At 38.7% G+C, this 20106-nt stretch overlaps 1 protein-coding gene across 3 annotated transcripts in view; it reads left to right on the forward strand.

Annotated features, from left to right (window-relative positions):
* sntg1 (syntrophin, gamma 1) overlaps positions 1-18747 on the forward strand; it is a 34434-nt gene extending 15687 nt beyond the window's left edge. For all 3 annotated transcript variants that reach the window (XM_069692163.1, XM_069692162.1, XM_069692164.1), the window contains 12 exons: positions 506-547; positions 874-976; positions 1580-1662; positions 1983-2113; positions 4733-4862; positions 9191-9229; positions 10310-10426; positions 12530-12601; positions 13096-13248; positions 13434-13526; positions 16774-16884; positions 16983-18747. In XM_069692163.1, coding sequence (XP_069548264.1) covers positions 506-547; positions 874-976; positions 1580-1662; positions 1983-2113; positions 4733-4862; positions 9191-9229; positions 10310-10426; positions 12530-12601; positions 13096-13248; positions 13434-13526; positions 16774-16884; positions 16983-17165 — 1257 coding nt within the window. In that variant the 3' untranslated portion in view covers positions 17166-18747. The remainder of the gene's footprint in view (positions 1-505; positions 548-873; positions 977-1579; positions 1663-1982; positions 2114-4732; positions 4863-9190; positions 9230-10309; positions 10427-12529; positions 12602-13095; positions 13249-13433; positions 13527-16773; positions 16885-16982) is intronic.
* The last annotated feature ends 1359 nt before the right edge of the window (positions 18748-20106 follow it).

A 20106-nucleotide genomic window follows, 5' to 3' on the forward strand; every position in this document is an offset into this window, starting at 1 on the left:
GCTTTAGATCATTAGAATAAAGCTTTTTGTGTCCAGCAGTTCAACTTTAAAAATGAAATATATTTGCGTATTCATAGTAGTGGAATTTCTAATGGGCCAGAAGGAGTAGATATTTTGTGGAGAAACCATAACAGACACAAATTCCTGTCCAAAATAAAGTATTTTATATACATCTTAAAACTTGTCTGTAGGTGAATTTAAATAATTCATGAGCTGCATGTCCACAAAACGGTGTAAAAAAAGTGCATATCCCTATTGGCAAAGGTTTTTTTTTATTTGCTATGTATTTCAGCCAGAAAAAAAGATCTCCCACCTCTTTTTTTCAGTCGGCTTATGCGATGCAAAGGAACTATTCAAAAAGATGCTCTGTGTTCATGGCAACAGTTTTTTGTGCAGAGGCCCAAAAAATGATTGTCCTTGCCTTGTCAATAATTTTGAAGATCAGGCTGCAGTGATATAATGCCAGCAATATTGTGTAGGTTAACCGTGTTACTGTTGTTTCCAGATAAATGGAATAAACGTCAGAAGCTATCGCCATGAAGAAGTGGTAAGCTGTCAGCTCATATCTCACAGTTTCTTACACTGCAACAACTCTTTCAACAGCTTATCTTGTCTCATTTTATGATTTATATCTTTTTGACATGCAAAGACAATTTTTCTCTTTCATCCCCTCTTAAATGCATCTGTAAGAAATATGTGTGAGTAAGGAGCATAAAACTTGCAGTCTGTGTAAACCCCTTATCTTGGATTTCCATTCTTAGCGAGACACTAGCACGCCACGTTTCATCACAGCGAGCAATCGTCAGAAAACCGCACAGTTTACAGCTTTCTGCAATAAAAAAACAAAACAAGCTTGTGTTTTTTACCTTGCAGGTCCAGGTTTTGAGAAATGCTGGTGAAGAAGTGACTCTCATGGTGTCTTTCTTAAAGAAGACGCCTGCCTTTTTGAAACTGCCCCTGTGTGAGGACTGTACATGTAAGAAACTTGGTCTAAGTCCACAATCACTGGAACTTCTGTGGAAAATAATTAACCAACAGGATTTTTAGCTTGTGTTATTTTCTGACATGAATTGGTTGTCCTGGAAACAATAAATTTGAGCCATTTTGAGAGAAATAATGAAAAATAAATTCAGCTGCCAACTGAATTTTTTGGACTTGCTTGTCTTGTTAGGCACTAAATAAAGATGCTACTTTGTTAAAGAGAGAAAACAAGAGAAAGAACACATCTGAATCTTCACAAATGCAGCTAAACACTAAACAGAAAGAATTGACATTGTTCATTGTGGTGCAATTGATTACTCTTGCATGGGAAAGCTTCAACCTATCATAAGACATGGATGCTTTTATAAAAATCCTTTTATATGCGTATATAGGCCAGGTTGACTGGCCGTCCAGCCAGTCAACTGAATATAAATTGGCACAAAGCAGGCGCCGACAGTGTAGCTGAACAAAATAACACACTTTTTGTTGACGGCTATGATTCACTGCAGTTGGAAACCTTAAAATAGACGGAGGTGTTGCTCTAAGTTTGGAGGGTTTATTGGCTTTTTTTGTGTGTGTGCCCCCGCTGTGCTTTCAGGCATCCCCAGCGACCAGAGTAGTGGGACCTCCTCTCCCCTGTGTGATAGCGGCCTGCACTTGAACTACCATCCTAACAACACGGTACTTTTTCATTAGCGCCTTTCTTGACTGACAGATTCTATAACTATCCTTCTGTAACCATGCAGCAGCGCTCCCAGTGCCAGAAAGTTGTTTCCATGCAACTGTCACTGCTCGCTGATAACCGGGATGCTCTATCTTTATCTTTTGAGGAGGTTGAATCCGCTTTAATCTACTGCTTGTGCTCGCTCGGCCTGCCCGTGCATCTGACACAACAGCACCTGCAGCGGCAACAGGACTCAGGCTCCTGACATGTGAACTGTTTGAAATGTGCGAGGTGGAAAATGAACAGCTCTTCTAAATTGTGTTTCACACCTCAACAGGACACGCTGTCCTGCTCGTCCTGGCCCACGTCCTCAGGGCTTCGCTGGGAGAAGAGATGGGTGGACCTGCGCCTTATTCCTCTGCTACACTCACGCCTGTCGCAGTACATCCCCGGCTCTGACGTCTGCAGGTGAGCTGTGGGACTTCATCTTGAAGTGTCATCGGTGTCACTTGCAGAGCTTCTTTCTCCCCTGAAGGCGCCACAGGATGGTGGTGCTGAGATCTCCTACTTTTTTTTTTAATGCTTGGGAATTTTCAAATGTAGCACACTGTCTTGCTCGAACTATAAATAGGCCATACAGTACAGTGCTTTTTTCAACTGTGTAGAATATTCCATTAAATGCAGGAGGCTTTCACTCCTCACCTACTTGGCTTATGAGCTTGTTTTCCTGGTTTGTTTGGGCGAGTAAGAACGCTGTCAGCAGAACCTTGATGCGGACTAAACAACTGGGCTGAGACCTTTTTTACAAACTGGTCTGCCTTCAAGCCGATTCCACACACAAAGCGGACCAACCACTGTATTTGTATGCCTCCACACTGGTAACAGCTGTGGCTGAAGGGTTTTCACATTGTTTGTCCGTCTCTACGAACGAACGTAAAACCCATTCTCATGACTGTGATATTTCAGCAATGCCTTGAGGGTATTTTTTCAAATTAGGCACAAATGTTCACTCAGACTCGAGGACGAACTGATTAGAGTTTGGTGGTCGAAGGTCACTGTAACCTCACATATTTATGTCCATAAGTCATAATAATTATTAAAAAAGATTCCCCCTAACTTCTAATAAGATCAAATGAAGAAGTGATAGGATTTTCCAAAAGGTCAAAGGTCAACTTCACCCTGATGTTAGAATATTCTTAAAAAAAAAAAACCTTTTCTGGCCATTATTCAACACCATGACTCAGGATCAGAAGGGGGGAGATTGACCATATTTCATATTTATTCAGACACTGAATTGCCGATGCTGATTTTAGGTGTTCACCTTGAAACTTCTGTGCTGTCGGACTCAAGATGTGTGTGAAGTTTTAGAATTCATAGCTTGTTTGCAGAAACATCCATATTTGAAGCCTTGTCTGCTGTCAGAGCTGCAATTTTGTGTTCAATCAGAATCAGCTTTATTTGCCAAAATCCTTCAAAGTCTTCACTGCATATATTCTATAACTCTGGACAGACATGGATGTAAACTGTAACTTAACTGGTTGGTCAGAAGCAAATCAACTACGACGGGGTAATTGCAGTCTAATAATAGATCTGTGTTTGAGCATGAATAAAAAGTTGAACTACTAATGCACTACTAATCTGATGTTTATGAACAGTTGAGGAGTTGAGGTTGTAATCAGTCTTTATACGCGACGTGTAAATCAGACAATGAAACTGAGTTCTGTTGTGTTGTTTCTTCTGTGTACTTTGTCAGTTCATTAAGTCAATTAAAAAGACAGCACAATAATCATCCCAGAATAATAGACGCTTTGTTTTTTACCTGTACCTCTGAGGAGACAGTCGATGTACTCTTTGTGCTGAGAACATAAGAAGCATCAAAGTGTAGAGTGACCTGCTTTCAGTCACCTCAATTGTATTTTTCCACGTATGTCTTGACAGTACAGAGTGACATCATTAAAAAAAGAACAGTCAGTGAGTTATCTATCAGTCTGTGTGACTTCATATTTACTCCTTTTGGTTCCTTTATTAAAAATCTGTGTAAACAGGAACCGGAACCAAAACTAAAGTGCAACAATGAATCATTTTCACCCCCTTGGTCCAGATAAAGATTACTTGCATTAGTTCTGCCAAATAATCCATTAAACTGTCAATACATGCATTTTCCTTTTTGCTGCATGGTCAATGATAGAAACAGTAATCTTGTGGATTGGACTTTAATGGACTGCGTTTGTGGTTTGGCTTGTTTTAGCTCATTAGCTGAAAACTGCGTAAGGATACCACAAATTTTTAATTTATTTGCCATATTACAAGCATATCTTTCAGTTTATAATAAAACAAAATGAAGATTAAATTTGTTGTTTAGACTTTGAACCAGCATGAGGCAAAAGTTAACATTTAGTCTGTTGTATTGGGATTTCTTTAGTTATGACATTTCCAGAACAGTCTGTTCCAAAAGAAGTAGGATGAACTGTCAAGAAAAAAAAAATAGAAACATCAAATTTGGTTTATATATGTTTGTTTATACATGTGTTTAGGCTAACCAAATATAAATTGTTGATTAGCTTTAGCTTCAATTTGCTTTAGCTTTGGTGGTTGGCATATTTTTTTTTTTTATCTTGTTCAGCTAACTCTCTCCTGGCTCCACCTCTGTAAAATACAGACAGACAGACAGAATTTTTTAAAGAAATTGTTTTAAATTTCAAACAATTTCTTTATTTTCTTTTAGATTTGTTTGCTAAAAAGCAACTTTTTAAATGCAAGAAAACAGGTCCACAACATCCTTGTTTGTGTCATTAGAATCCCAGAAGAATAATTTTTTTATGAGTCTGTCCAGAGTTTTACATGCTGGCATGAAATGAAACGGAATAATATCTTATGATGTAACTCTGACCACCTAGAAATATAAATAGAGCTGAAGAAATCAAAAATTGCAAGCAAGGCCTTTGTAAATTGCTTCTAAACCCCTTCTAAAAATATATGGAAACTAATGTCTTCCTGAACAGCTGATAATCAATCAAAAAAGTTATGGTAAGTTCATAAAAATACAAAATCCTCCGCTGATCTTTTACTTTTTCTTGATTCTCTTAGGAAAAATGCTTTCCAGGTCATAGCTGTGGACGGAGTCTGCAGTGGAGTCGTACAGTTTCCCACAGTTGAGGACTGCTTGGACTGGCTTCAGGCGATAGCGAGCAACATTTCCGGTCTCACCAAGCACAATGTGAGTAAGAAATAATGATAGTTGTTTGCTCTCACCGTCCCCCAGGTAAACCAGTATGATATTGGGTTGGGTGATAATGCAACACACTTGCAGTTTGTGGATTGTCTAACAGTCCCTTTGCAAATGTCATGCCATTAAGTACTGTAGAAACATAATGATGTGTCTTCACTCTGAATAAAGCACGCTCTTATTGCTAAGAGCCTGAGGTCACAAAAGTAGCAATCACATGGTACTGTACTTACTCCTCCAAGCTAACCCTTTGCACTTGTTTTATCTATATTTCATCATACAATATTATATTGTAATGACACCACGAGGCAGCGAGAGCAGAAGAAATACCGATGCTGTATTCCCTCTTTTATTGTGAACATATTTCTTTCAGCTTGACCACAGTTGATTTGGAATAAACAAAGCTTGTTTCTGTATTTCCAGATGAGTGATAATGCTCATCAGGGGAGTCAACTACAAATCCTGCTAACAAGCGGCATCATTGGTCAAATCACCTCCAAAATCTAAGGGAACCTCATTTTGACACATTTAACAGTATATTTAGGTTTGTTTCCTTCAGTGTGTGCACTAAACTTCAAATATTTATAGGAATTGTGAAGTCGCTGTCTATAGTGATTTAAGCAGTCTGAGTCTGAATATGGCACGCCACAGTGAGAAGCAGGGATTTGTAATTATTATGTGTCTCTTGCCTACGTGTGTGTGTGTGTGTGTGTGTGTGCGCGCGCGCGTGTGTGTGTGTGTGTGTGTGTGTGTGTGTGTGTGTGTGTATGAGCAATGGCTGTGTTTGTGAGAGTGTCGAAGGAATAATGGAGCCCTGGTTAATTGGAGTGGACGAAGTGAGGGACGTATTTAACTCATCTCACTGCCAGAATGGCGACAACAATAGATGAATGAATGCATTCTCACTCTGGCATTTACCGAGATGTGTGAGTGAGATAGTAGCGAGATAGACGTAAGATGTACAGATTTCTGCTGCTAGAAAAGACATCTTGTGATTTTTGGACAACTAAATGAATTATTGGTGTAGTTTTATTTTACTAGGTTTTATGTTGTCAAGCTTCCTTCTCATTTGATGTGTCTCATTTTATGTCTCCCACAGCTTAAGAACACTTTTCCTTTAGTGCTCCTCTTGCGTGTGAATATTTTTTCAAGTAATGCAAAATCAATAGAAACATGAAAGGAGGACTCAACACTAAGAGTCATACTAGCAGCTCAGTGAAGCTGCACAGTGACTCTTTGAGTTGAATGCTAACGTCACCGAGCTAACGTGTTCACACTGACAATGCGCACATGCTGATGTTTAGCAGGTAAAATGTTTATAATGTTCACCAACTAACTCCAGCATGTTAGCCTGCTAACGTTCTCTAATTAGCATCAAAACAAAGTCCAGCTGAGGCATGTGGGAGTGTTGTTAACTTGACAGGTTTTTTGTCATATATATTGGACAAATTAAAATTTTGTTTGGAGGATGGAGCTAACTGCAAAGCAATTAATTAACAATTCATCTTGAGGGGACCATGGATATATAACTAAAATGTAAGAGCAAGCCGTCAGGTCCTTTATATGGTTTATTTATACAGTTTGTTATTTCATCTTGCTTTAATTTCACTGCTGCAAAACCAATTACTCTTAAGGGACTAATAACCTGGATTATTGAATGACTGATTGATTGATTATGCTGCAGATCATCCAGAGTCCCACAAAGACCTTAAAAACCACTGAACTGTAAAAACAATATTTTTGGGGGCTCGTATCATGAAATCATCTACATTCCTAAACGTTTTTAGAAAATAAAAAATAATGGACCTTGAGAACGATAAAAATTGGACAAGATAGCAGAAACACTTAAATACATATCAAGATTTTCGGCCCTAATGACGAGTACGGTCATCCTTTACTTGCAGAGAGGCATCAGTCCTTTTTCGTTTGCTGTCTTACAGTTGAATTGATCTGTTTTGATTCAAATATTGAACCATTCGTCATGAAAAAATGCCTCAATTTCTCTTTGCGATAATGGAGGAGGAAATCCACTCGGCTCTCTGCGCTCCACAAATTCCCATAAAGGCTTAGTGATGTTCAGGTCGGCTGACTAGCGAGGCCATCCCGGTGTTCATGAAAGCACTCTTGAATTTGTTTAGCGGTGCATTTGAAGACATCACTGGGACGAGTATGGAGACATTATGAAAGGAAGTTGCTCTATCGCCCTTAACGACTCCCACTAGTCAGCTGTATGGCAGATATTGTAGGCTGAAGTCTTCCTGCCGTCTTCCTCCCAAATGTGATTGTGAATCAAATCAGTGTGGGAATTAGGTTAAATTATGACTCATTGCTAATGACTCATTACTCTTTTGCCTTTTCTAAAGGCGTAATTCTCCCTACACCAGGTGGTGTGTCTTTGTGCCTTGACCTTGGATTCAAGTGTTTTGTTTATCACAGCTCTGCTTTAAGTTTCCAGCTTTTAGCAGCAAAGCTCAGACTGAACAGTTTCTGCTGAGACCTGGGCTCAGAGCTGCTGATTCAATTCTGTGGCAATTTTCAAAGCTGTACTTCAGTGGCATTTAGCAGCTCCACTGTTAAGTGTCTGTTTACCTCTGTCAGCGAGGTTTTGCTTGTGATCCCTGTTCGCCTTTGATTATGCAGTTTGTTCATGTTTGGTGCACTATAGTTCAATTTTAGTTTATTTATCGGTGCCAAATCACAACACAAGTCATCTCAGGACACTTAACATGGTTAGGTCCTTTCAATGGAACAACATTACATAGAGAGGAGGCCACCAATTCAGCAGTTCCCACATGAGCGACAATTGGGAGGAAAAATGTCCAAAACCTCAGGCAGAAGCAGAGTCATATGTGGGCAGCCATCTGCCTTGACTTGTAGGGGTGAGGGGAGCGCTGAGAGAGAAAAGAACAGCAAAGAGAGACAACAAACAATATTAATGGCAGATCAGAAACATGCAGCTCCAGAGCCAGAGATTCTTGCAGAAAAAAGCACAAAGCTATGGGGGAGAAGAGAAGGCATAAAGTTAATGAGATGCAATGGGACATATAAATGCATGGAGAGGTGATCAGTGCATTATGGGAGATTTCCCCGCAGCATAACTACGTGATTGGTTTAGGATCACCTAAGCCAGCCAAAAGGTTTTTTGTCTAATCTTAAAAGTTGACGGGGCGTCTCTGTCACAAAACTCAACTGTAAGTCGTCATGAATTTTGATGATGTCAGTAATTTATCTTTCTTCTGAACAGGAAGAACAGCATCAAAGATTAGAGAAAAGTAAAAAAAAAAAAAAAAAGAATAGAAATTTGCATGGGAGTTTTTTTTCTTCTTTTTTTCCACCCTATTTATCATCTCTTGACACCTCAGATGTACCTGGTGTGCTTTTACTTAAGTAGGATTTTAAATATAGAAGTTGTGCCAGTAATGGATTATTTTTGAAACTAGTATTAGCACTTTACTTAAATAAAGAATCTGAGCATTTCCTCCAACACTGTCATCACGTAAAACTACTTAAATACAGTATTTGTAGAGTTAATGCAGTGCTTTCCAGCCCTGGGAAGCCTACAAACTCCCGTCGAAGTTCTCCTGTTTGTATTTTTAGATACAGTGAAAGGAGTGGACACCTGAGCTGAACCTAATTTGTGTTAGAACTGGGTAGACCTGCAGAGTATTAGCTGAATCTGAGCAAACCCACCGCTGCTGCTCCCACATATTCAAACCGAGCTCACATCCTGACAGTTATCTGGCCGTTTCCTTCTCTGTTCATTCTCTGAATATAAAAAAACATTCCGTTTTCTCTCTGGACTCAGACTTCAGTAGCATTTCGCAATAAGCTGCTGTGACTTGTTCTCGCCTCTATTGGAGGACGGAATCGGGTCTGCACGACTTAATTTGGTGCTCAGCTCCTAAGAAAGAGTTATATTGATAGTATAGTGTGGATTAGGGACGAGTGATACCTGTGATCTGAGCAGAATGTTTTAATTTAAAGCTTGACTACTCTCTCAGTAGTTTCACCGCTTTTATTACCACAGAGAGAATGGATTTTTTTTAATGGATTTTTTTTTAAGAAGAGCCTCGGGTCCTTGCGGGAATGACTCTATCTATCTCATTGTGAAATTTGCATGCATTGAATAAATGAAGTAGGTCTAACAGTGTTCCTTCAGTGCTACGTTAGCATGGATACTGTAATTCATGTTTATTAGTTCTTCGAAGTATTGCGAGGCCCTTTGGGACCCTGCAAATGTCTTTACTTTGGTAACTGGTGTGTGATTGTTAGCAGGAGTTATTCTAACGAGTTATTGATGTTCTCGTTAAATTTAACAGGTGAAGAAGATAAACCGAAATTTTCCAGTTAACCAGCAGGTAAGATGTTTTCCTCCTCCGGTCTCTTCTTTAGATCGTCGCTCTGCCTTGGTTGACTTTAATTTGTGTGTTTTATCCTCATCTTTAAAATCAGAAGTAAATCTAACCAGGTCAGTCAGTCAGAAAAAGGACACAGAACTGTCTTGCCAGCTATTGCAACACAAGATGAGGGTTTGCATCATTAAAGTACGTCCACTGAGAGATGATCAGAAAACAACTTAAGTGCCTTCAGTCAGTTAACTCGCAGCATCATCTTTCAGTCTAAACATGGCGAGTAAACGCCTTAGTGAGGATCTTCTTTGTTACTTATTTACTCTGCTTGCTGCCCCACAAAAACATGAGAATTCACTTGACAATTCAGTTAAGAAATTAAACAGCGTGAAACGCGTCTGTCCCGAATCTTTCACTCGCCTGCTTTGTAAATCCGTCAAAAAACTCCAAACGGAAAAGAAAACTAATGTTTTAGTTGGGTTGAAATCAAACCATGGCGTTAATGATGGTGTGATACACTTGATGTCTGAAATTATGTCTCAGAGCATATACCAGTGGAAGCTTTTGCTTTCTTTCTCTTCATCTCCCTGTTTGTGTACCCTCTTTATTTTTTGGTGAATACAAATTTTTAAACCTTTTCCTTGGGGGTATGATGAAATATACATTTATAGATTGCTGTGTCACTATGTTTCTGAACAGATAGCAGCTAGTGATCAGACTTATTGCACAATGTCAGCCTTTTGCAGATAAAAAGCTTCATTTTAATGGATTGGCTCCTTCTCTCTCAGTTAATACCAATAATATTTACATGGCCCTTGTAATGGCCTCTACAGGCTAGGCAGAAAACTGGGCATTTCAGTTCAGTTCAAATCTTTATTTGTACATGCCAATGTAATTCAAGCTTTGTAAAAACCTGTAACATCTGTCAAGCTTTTATGAAAACAAAGGGCTACTTTTATGACGACTGGACAAGTTGAAGGCTCCAATTGCTGCTAGACATCGGTTCATTCATCATTCTAGTTAATTTTACACACAAAAACAAATACAAGATATGATATGCGCGTCTCTGTCTTCTTTACCATTTGGTAGATAATCTACATGGGCTGGATCGACGAGAAGGAGCACGACTCCGTTCAGGACCGAATGTATTCACCAAAGTTCCTCGCTTTGAGGGGTTCGTCCCTCTTCAAGTTCTCAGCACCTCCAGTAAGTTTTCACCTCGTCTGCATTTGTCTTACACCATCTTCCTGTTTTATACATCAAACACGTGTCTTTGAATTGATGTTGTTCAGCTCCACAGGGGGATTTTTCATTTGATGCTAATGTATTGTGGAGGGAGAAAATGATCTCACGTTTGGGAAAAAAAAAAAAAAAGGGAAAAAAAGGAAGCAGCTCACTCATAATCTTTCGTGCTGCATTGATCTTCCACTTGATTGATGGTGATCATTAAATCTGTTTACATTCTGCCAGACACTTAGGTGATTATGACAAGAGGGATAAGCTTGTCGATGGTACTGGAGATGGGAAAAGATTGATAGATAGCTGAAATTGTCTGCACAACGTGAATGTGCTGATATAAATGGAAATCACAAATGTGAGTGGATGGTGGAATATGGCAGCCTGTGTGTTCACAAGTCAAGACCAACTTCTTTATTATTCAAGACGAGTTAATTACCTGTGACGAAGATTTCCCTTCACATGGCAAGATGACAGTTTCCACACCCGTAACAGTGTGCTTGACAGTGTATGGAGGGTGGTGGTTTTTTTTGTAATATATATAACTTTTTCAAAACCCCCCAAAAAACAAAGCAAAACAAATTGATAACAAGTGAGTTTATCTGCTGCATTTTAAGCTGTAAATGTTAGCACGCCAAGCTAACCAGCTTACTACCTGCAGCGATAACCGAGCATTTCTCCCAAAGGGGCATGTTGTTAGCCAACTATGCCATTATGGAGTTAAACAGTATGTTACAAAGGTACCTGTTCAAGACATAGACTATATATAAAAGTGGACGTAGCTCTTGGATCTAAAAAATGAAGCCAATGTGGAAGTGCAGCTGCAATACCGCAAAGGGCCGCTAGGGGTTAGCGCCAAAAAGGCTACTGTTCCATAGACTCCCATTAGACTTCTCTCATGAAATACAATGTCAATAAATGTTTTCCATTTTTCATTTTGGTGTTGTTAGCAAAGGTCACTCCATTTCATTGGTCCTAAAAATAATCCCATCATTAATTAGATATTAGGGCTCAAAATGTGGTAAATTTGGGGGCATGTCTGTTTGATTGACAAGCCTGTGGTGCAATTAGGTTTCCACTATCAGTGGGCGGGACGTAGGGTCCTCTGGTTTCCAATCGGAACGAGTCCGTTTCATCACTCACTCCTCCCATGCTCAATCAAATATGATCATTTGTGGCTCCAAAATAGAAAGATGGCAACAGCTGAAATGCCCTTTCCCGGTCACTTGGTTCAGGACTGGAACATCGTGTCTTGTTTATATCTTACAGTAATGATAGATGCTGTTTTACACTCCAGGAACATCAGCATTGGATAGAGTTTTGCTCGCAAGACATCAATTCTCTCTGATCCTCCAATCCGTTTCTCCTTTTAAAAGGGAAGGATCGTTTTTGAAAACAAACATTTGAATATAAATCTGTTCACTTTGATACTGTGCTGACTGTATAGCTCTTCCTTCCTGTGTGTGAGGCATTAAGGTTTAAAAATTGTTTAGCTTCTTTGCAGCAACAACCATATTTGATCCAAATTTCCTCAAAGACTTCACTACATATGAGTCTGGACAGATATGGATGTAAACTGAAACTTGACAACTGCAAGGTAGTTACTCAATACTGTCATTAATTAGCATACGTTCACGCCACAGAGGTAACCACCAGTTTATCTAAAAGATAAACAACAAGAATGTTTGAAAAAGATAGAACATCATTTTCAAAATCTCGAAACTGAGACTTTTTCAATGTTCCAGCTACTTCATAAATAAAAGATTTTTAACCCTCTTCTATTTGTTTACTTTGTTTACCTCGTGTAAAATCAAAGCACCATGGTTTCAAAAACAACTGCAAAGGTAGTAAATATGTGTTACCTTGAGCACTGTAAAATGGAAAGCTTGAGAAGTAATGTAAAAATGTATAAAAGGGCATGGTTAATAATTTCATTTGAAAGTAATTCTAAATGAGCTACCTGTAAAAAAAAAAACATGTATGAGTTTTACTTTTAGGGACAGTTTTTATGCTTTCTCCCTGTTTAACAGACATTTGTCAAATCAAACATAAATGTGTTTGTGTTTTTTTCAGGTGACAACATGGGACTGGACGAGAGCAGAGAAAAGCTTTACTGTGTATGAGATAATGTGCAAGATTTTAAAGGTAAGACAGTCTCTTTTATATATTTCATTGCCTGAACATTTAGAGCAGCGTGTCTCTCACTGGATACACTGAGAGAATATAAAGTAGCAAATAAAATCTGAGAAATGCACTTGTCTGACTCACTGATTTATTTCCATGTGTTCATCTCCAATCCCATAGAGACACTCAAGGTTCACATTTCATTTCTCATTCTCTGCAGGTTCGAGGTCACCTGGAATTTGATAGTGACAATTTATATGCAAGTCATTATCTAGAAACTTATTACGGTAAACTTAATTCACATAGATCCACATATTCAATCAGACACAGGCTGACCTTTGGCTGCCACTCAGGTTACATAAAGGTATGAAAAGATAAATTAAATTAAAGTAGTTGTCTGTTTATTTGTAATTGGCTTCAGGAAACTGCATCGCTGTTGCTTTTTTTTTTATCTGCACGTCCGTCTGCCCATCTGCCTCTGATCCACATGGTAGCCGCTCTGTGTTTTTTCTTAGGACAATGACCTTCTGGACAAGAGGAAGCAGTGCTTCAGTGTCCAGACGGAGAGCGGGGAGGACATGTTCTTCAGCGTAGAGCTGGAGTGCGAGCTGCTGGTCTGGGAAAAGGCTTTTCAGATGGCCACTTTCCTGGAGGTGGAGCGGATACAGGTCTGCACCTAAGCAATAGGGAACGTGCAGGGAATGGTGATGGTTTTAATCAAGCACACGGTTCCAGCTCAGTTGTTTTAGTACAAAGATTGATAATGCTCATATGATGTTTCCAGCAGATCAAAAGAGGCTTTTGTGTCCTTGTGCAGCTCTTGTGGGTAACATCCTGTTCTCTTGTTCTGTAGTGTAAAACGTATGCCTGTATCATGGAGAGCCACCTTATGGGACTTACAATTGACTTCAGCATGGGCTTTGTGTGCTTTGATGCCGCTTCAAAGGTGAGTGGAGGACAGTCATCACCAAAAATATTAAAAAGAGATGATTTCAGTAGGAGATTTCAGACAACAGTGTTGTACACAGTGTGATGAAACGAATCACGACGCTTCAGCTTCCCCTTTTCTTTTTTCTGTGCTGCTAACTTATTCTGCACTGTGTGCATTTTGGGAGTATGAGCACATTTGTTTTGATGGCTGGTTCCCCCCAGCTCAAACCTCTCACTCCTGCCTGCAGTTCATTTTGGCCTTTCCCCAAATCTGAGAGCCACGCAGACTACTCCACTGGTGCACATTATGTGGATGAGCAGGACACAAGCGCTGCCATATTGTTCTCTAAGATTTTGGCCCTAATTCCTACAATGTGAAGCAACAATGTCCCCCAAGGATGATGAAAAATGTTGCCAGAGCATTGTTTACTGAGAGAAATGCACAAAACACAATCCATATGTAAACTGCAATTGCAGACAATACATGGGGTGGGATTACTCCATAATTAAAAGCTGCTATTGGCTAATTTCAGCAACCATGTTAGCAAGACTTTCAGTCAGAAACAACACAAATATAACAAGTAGACAAGTAGAGCTAAAAATCTGCTGGCTCAGGACCCAGTGAGATGTTTCACCACATCTCTAGTTGTTATCAGAAGCAACGTTTCTGTATTAAAAAAAAAAAAAAATCCTAATTGGAACATACAGAAAAAAGATTAAACCAACAAGACATAGGGCTGAATTATTTATAACATTAAAAAACATGAATTACAGCACAGCCAGCTGGCTGTCAGCTCCCTGTGTTGAATTTACATGTTCTCACGTTTATAGTTTCCTCCGACAGTCCAAAGACAGCTCATCTGGGACACTTTACACTATAAATGTGTGGATAAATGGATAAATGTTGAAAGCCCTTACTATGTGGGCATAATCTGTTCAATGAATTCCGATAAGAAATACATAAAGCAAAATATTTAAATATAGTTTGAGGTCCTGAGTGAGTGAGTGAGTGAGTGAGTGAGTGAGTGAGTGAGTGAGTGAGTGAGTGAGTGAGTGAGTGAGTGAGTGAGTGAGTAGAGACTCGGAGGGTTCATCTCCTTGCAGGCAGATAGGACACCTGCGACTTTACACTGAGCCGTTGAATTAACAACGTAAATGGTCAGATACAAAAACCAAGAAACAAACATGAAAAGGGCGACTTGAGAGGGTCCATAACTGCATACTGCATGCCACGGGTGCAAATACTGTGCAGTGAGTCCCTGACCTTCACTGCATTTAATTTTCCTGCTCCCTTTCCTGTCTGCTGCACCTATCTGAGTAAAAGAAAAAGTTCCAACAAAATAAAGTTAAGCAAACATGGAAAAAAAATATTGTAAATGTTAGAATTGCTTCTAACTTCTGTGTTGGAAAGTTCTTTCTGTGTATATTGAATGACAAATCATGCTTTAAACTGCTTTATTGCAATGATTTGAGAAGTTTTCAGATCCTTTACTCTTGTAAAAGGCAGGGCAAGTTCATTTATGTAGAACATTTCAACAACATAGCAATTCAAAGTGCTTTATATAAAACATAAAAGGCATCTAAACAAAATGTAAAAGCAACATGGGACCAAAAAAAAAAGAGAAGACACTAGACACCGACACCAGAAAAATAAACCATTTCAAGACCAGCATTCAGTTTTTTTGCTTGATGTTTATTTGTCCTTAAACAAAATCAAATTTGAATCAGATTTCAAATGAAACGGAAAATGCATCATAGTCGTATAGTCTTCGCAGGCCAAAAAAAAAAAAAAAAAAAATCTATTATCTGTTCGGGTGTTTTAGTGTTTTCTGCTGGTTGATTTATTGCTCATGCTGCCTTAAGGCCCACGTTCTGGTATTACATGCCCACCTCTATAAAAACTAAAGTGTCCACAGTGCTGTTTAATCTGTACAAAAGAGAGACTGGGATTCTTCGCGTGGCACCAGCTGGTAGTGTGTCACCTCAGTGTCACGTCTCCGTCACACTGTGAGCATTTGAAGACTCGCTGTCTAAGAGGGCGAGGCCAAATTTACTGGTTTGTTTTCAGGACAGGTCAGAAGCTGTAATGTGATGTTCTTGGATGGTTGTTGAACATCTACATTGTGCTTAGTTTTTTGTTTTGTTTATTGTATGTAATTCGGTTTTGATTTTGTCTTTTTTGAAAGAGGCCTAAAAAGGAAAAAAACAAACAAACGTGCAGTCTTTACAAATCTTTATTATTATAAGACTAAAATTGGGTTACAGGCTGACTTTAGATTGGCGGACGTAATTACATAAAATTAATAAAAATTGTAGTGGCTTTGAGGTGCCATTGATGTGCCACACAGTGTGCCGACAGGCTGCCAATGAATCTGCTAATGATCTGGTGATTGCAGCTTCCAAATAAATGTGTAAATGTCATGAAGTAAAATATAGAGGACAAGATTTTACCTCTGTAGTAAAGAATAAATATTCAAAGTACAAACATCTCTAAACTGTACTCTGTGTACTTGGAGATTGAACATACCAACATTGCAACGTTAACATGAGCTGTGTAGATTTTGAGTTGAGAGTTGTTGTTACCTGATGAGGAAAATGATTCCGTTCCTTCCGTACATGGAAGAAACAATGCAGATATAAAATTGAAGTGCTTGTGACATGAAGGACACGCTGATATCTTCACTTCTAACAAGGTTAGCAAGAGCTGGATTGAATTTCAAAGGCAGAGTAGAAGAGGGGACACTTCTCCTGTTACACCCTGATTGTGTTTCATGAATGTCTGCTATGGTTTATAAAGACTGAAGTGAAAAAATATCTTGTGCACAGTGTGTTAAACATCATTTCTCCTTTTATATTTAATTAGGTTGGTGTTAAAGTAATGATGACAGTGTCAGGAACAGTGTAGCAGCATGTACATAACTTTTATACACGTGAAAAGTGTGGCCAACCTTCAGTGAGGGTTTTGTTTATTCAGTTGAGCACTAATTGAATCACTGAAGCTTGGCTTTTTCAGGTGAAATTGCTGTCGCTGGTTAAATTTCCCACTGGCAAAAATAACACGTTTTTATCTCACAGCAACCGGTACGTGGTTGATCCGCTGACGTGCCCCATTTCTCACTGGATCCATGTGGATTTCTTACATTAATTATTAATGAAACAGTAGACACAACGAACAATTCACAAAATCGATTGCAGTAAATAAAGATAAATAGTTGTATTTTTTTTTTTGTATTAAGTTACACTGATGTCATCTTTCATTTCAGGCAGTGCTGTGGAGATACAAGTTTTCCCAACTAAAAGGATCATCTGATGATGGAAAAAGCAAGATCAAGTTTTTATTCCAAAATCAAGACTCCAAATCTATTGAAGCAAAGGTAATTAAATCTGAGATGTTTAATGCTACAAGATTTTCAAGACAACAGGTTTATAGAAAACAAATTACTTGGGTATTGGTTTTGTTGTGTTTTTTTAGGAGCTGGAGTTCTCAAACCTCTTCGCCGTGCTTCACTGTATTCACGCTTTTTTTGCTGCCAAAGTTGCTTGTCTGGACCCGATGTTTGTGGAGAGCCAAGGCACCACGACAACCACTGGGATTCCTTCTCTTTCCAGTCTCTCGTGTAATTCACAGACACCTAAACTGAAATACGCCACTTGACAGCTGCTGCTCTCTTGGGACCCCTTTTAAAAAAAGATGCTGCACTTAATCACGGCCTAAAATGGTGGACGGCAGGACGGGAAGAAGTTCGAACTACGTGGGGACAGCTGTGCACTCTGGTGGAATAAAAGACCTCTTTGTGAGCGAGACACTTAATTTTTCTGCAGACTTCTGTGGACCTAGACAAGAAACACTATTTCCAACAACTTCACAGAAAAACTCGATGGACGCAAAATGTGTTGATTCACAAATGTTTTTAAGTGATTATGTATTTTTCTTGAGCCTCAGACATCCTTATAATCAACACGTCACAAAGAAAAAAGGCAGCGATACAGATTTGAGCCTTTTCTTTCTCCACTTCAGATGGTACATCACTTGAACTTCTGCAAGGAAAAGTCTGGACACTGGATATAATGAACTGATGTGGTATTATGACACTTTATGTCTCTTTTTTTCTGTCTTTGAGGTGAAAACTCTTATTAATTTTCAACTGATTAGAGTTCAACTAAAAGTTTAATGGCAACATCAATCTTTTAATATAAAACTATTTCAATTTTGACTAAATTTAATTACATATTTGTTACCTGGAAGCATTTAAATGGACGCTTTCGATTGGACCTCCTTTTTCTTTTGTCTTTATATGACGCATACCTACAAGAGGAAATAATATAGCTATCTATTTCCTGGATGACTGGACAGAAAGGATATATGAAAGTGTAGTTTTTAGAGTATAAATGAAGAAAGACACTTCAACAATGCTGTAATCTGGCAAAAAAAAAAAAAAACTCTGAAAATGATTAAAAAAACACCTTCCATAATGTTTATAGCATCCCCCCCAAATTTGATTATGTAAATAAACGCTGACATTCAAAGGAACTCGAAGAATTATGAATTATGGTGATTACTTGAGGGATTATGGCATTTGTTAATTTGATGTGCACCCAAAATGATTCGGTGGCTCTCTTCATCATTTACTCTATGGACCAATTTAGAGGAATACAATCAGCTATGGTGTATTTTTGGGGATATTTTATCTTTTTGTTTTCGACTTAAGCTTGTAAATATAATAAAGACAAACTTTACAAGTGAGAAAACACTGGGAGGAAAATATAAATATGTAGCATTATGGCCTCCAAAGGTTTGAGATTCCCCTTTAAACTTTCACTCTGTATTAAACTGTTTCTGAATGCTGCATAGTGTTAACTTAACTATCACATTCAAAAAGAGTTCAGGTCAATTAGAACAATTAGTCATGCTCTTACCTTCCATTTACAAAGAGGAGTCCAAACAGAAGAGGCCCACGGGTAAGTAAACTCTAGGGGATAGCAAATTAAATGGGGTCAGTTAAGTGCTTCGTACTGTGCGGCCTTGTTAAGCTGATATGAGTGTCTGCTGGAAACTAATGATGGTGCAGTCTATGCAAAGAAAGTCAGAGTGATGCTTTTGTGCTTTAAAATGATCTTGGTCGCATATACCCTTATAACACAGGACGTAGAGAGGGAGGTTGATTTTATTTTTTGCCGATGTTTTATTAACATTTATGCTCTGTAATAAATTAATAAATGAGACCTTTTATATCATGGCTCGGTTGTGGTCGGCTTTACTTTCCACCGTTTGTGGGTAAACCACTGATTTTAACATTGACTCTATATACAACTGCACTTAAAGTCACCGGTTCTGAAAAGTGAGGCCAATGTTGAAGTTTCTTAAAGGGGCAACCGTAAGTTGTTTAGTTTAAAATGTTCAAAAATGGACAAAACCAATTGACAGTGTCTGTAGAAACAGTAGTGTTGATGTTTTGTCAGAGATGTCTATGTACTGTGCAGCAGAGATATCTACTGAACTGAGTGTGCTAACCAGCTAGCCTAAGGCTGCTCTTTCTTATAATACCACTTTATACCACAAGATGGTACAGTGAGTCACCGTAGCGCCCAGCCAGCCAGAAGCAGTGTTTTCTAACCTCCTGCTATTATTTAACAGGAACAAAAAACCCAAAGATGGCTGAAAGTTTTGGCAAAGAGGAGCACAACAAGATTTACTTGTGCACCGCTGGAGAGACACCTGCTCTTGGTGAGTAAAGGAATGAAGGTTGATTCTGAAGTTGTTATGTTTCTGGTGAGTAAACATCTGTAAGTGCTAACTGTAGCTATGAAACCATGGCTCAAACAGGCAGCTCTCTGCAGTGTTCTGACCATCGGGCAGACGGGGATAAAATCCCGGTGAGCTGTGGCATCTGTGGCATCCATGGGCGGCTAACTGTCAAAAAAAAAAAAAAAATCCAGGTAGAGATAGGTAGAGGGCCTAAGAAAAACATTTGTACTGGGGCAAATCACAATTAAATTATGCTGTAAGAGGACGGTCGTGTGACAGAGATAATTTGATTAAGTATGCAAGTGGTAAAGTAGGGAGATAGGTTGAGGTTGGTTGGATGGATCCAACCTAGAACTTTCACCATAGCAACAGGGCTTCAGGTCTAAAGGATTCTTTCCACAACCAAGTTGTTTTGGTGCACAAGCCGAACCACGTGGTTTTATTTTTTTTATAAACCTAACCATGTGCTTTTATTTATTTTTTTATAAACCTTACCATGTGCTTTTATTTTTTTAGAAACCTAACCACGTGGTTTTATTTTTTTTTTAGAAACCTAACCATGTGGGTTTTTTTTTTATTAACCTTACCATGTGCTTTTATTTTTTTTATAAACCTAACCACGTGGTTTTATTTTTTTTTATAAACCTAACCATGTGCTTTTTCACAGCTAGGAGAGGCAAAACGTGACACTGACACAGTATGTTGTAGTGGACCGCCGGGTGTAGAACACGCTTTGGCGTGATACCAAGTTGATTTTAGAGATATGCTTTAAGTTTATTTGTCACAAAATTTACAGAATTTTTCCATGGACTAGCACCAGCTTTAGAATGAAGCATTCAAAAAGATTAGT

Source organism: Brachyistius frenatus, unplaced genomic scaffold (genome assembly GCF_029030835.1).
Source record: "Brachyistius frenatus isolate BFR_SWC_R1_liver_20210118 unplaced genomic scaffold, ASM2903083v1 Contig_12, whole genome shotgun sequence".
In the NCBI taxonomy this organism is placed as follows: Eukaryota; Metazoa; Chordata; class Actinopteri; family Embiotocidae; genus Brachyistius; species Brachyistius frenatus.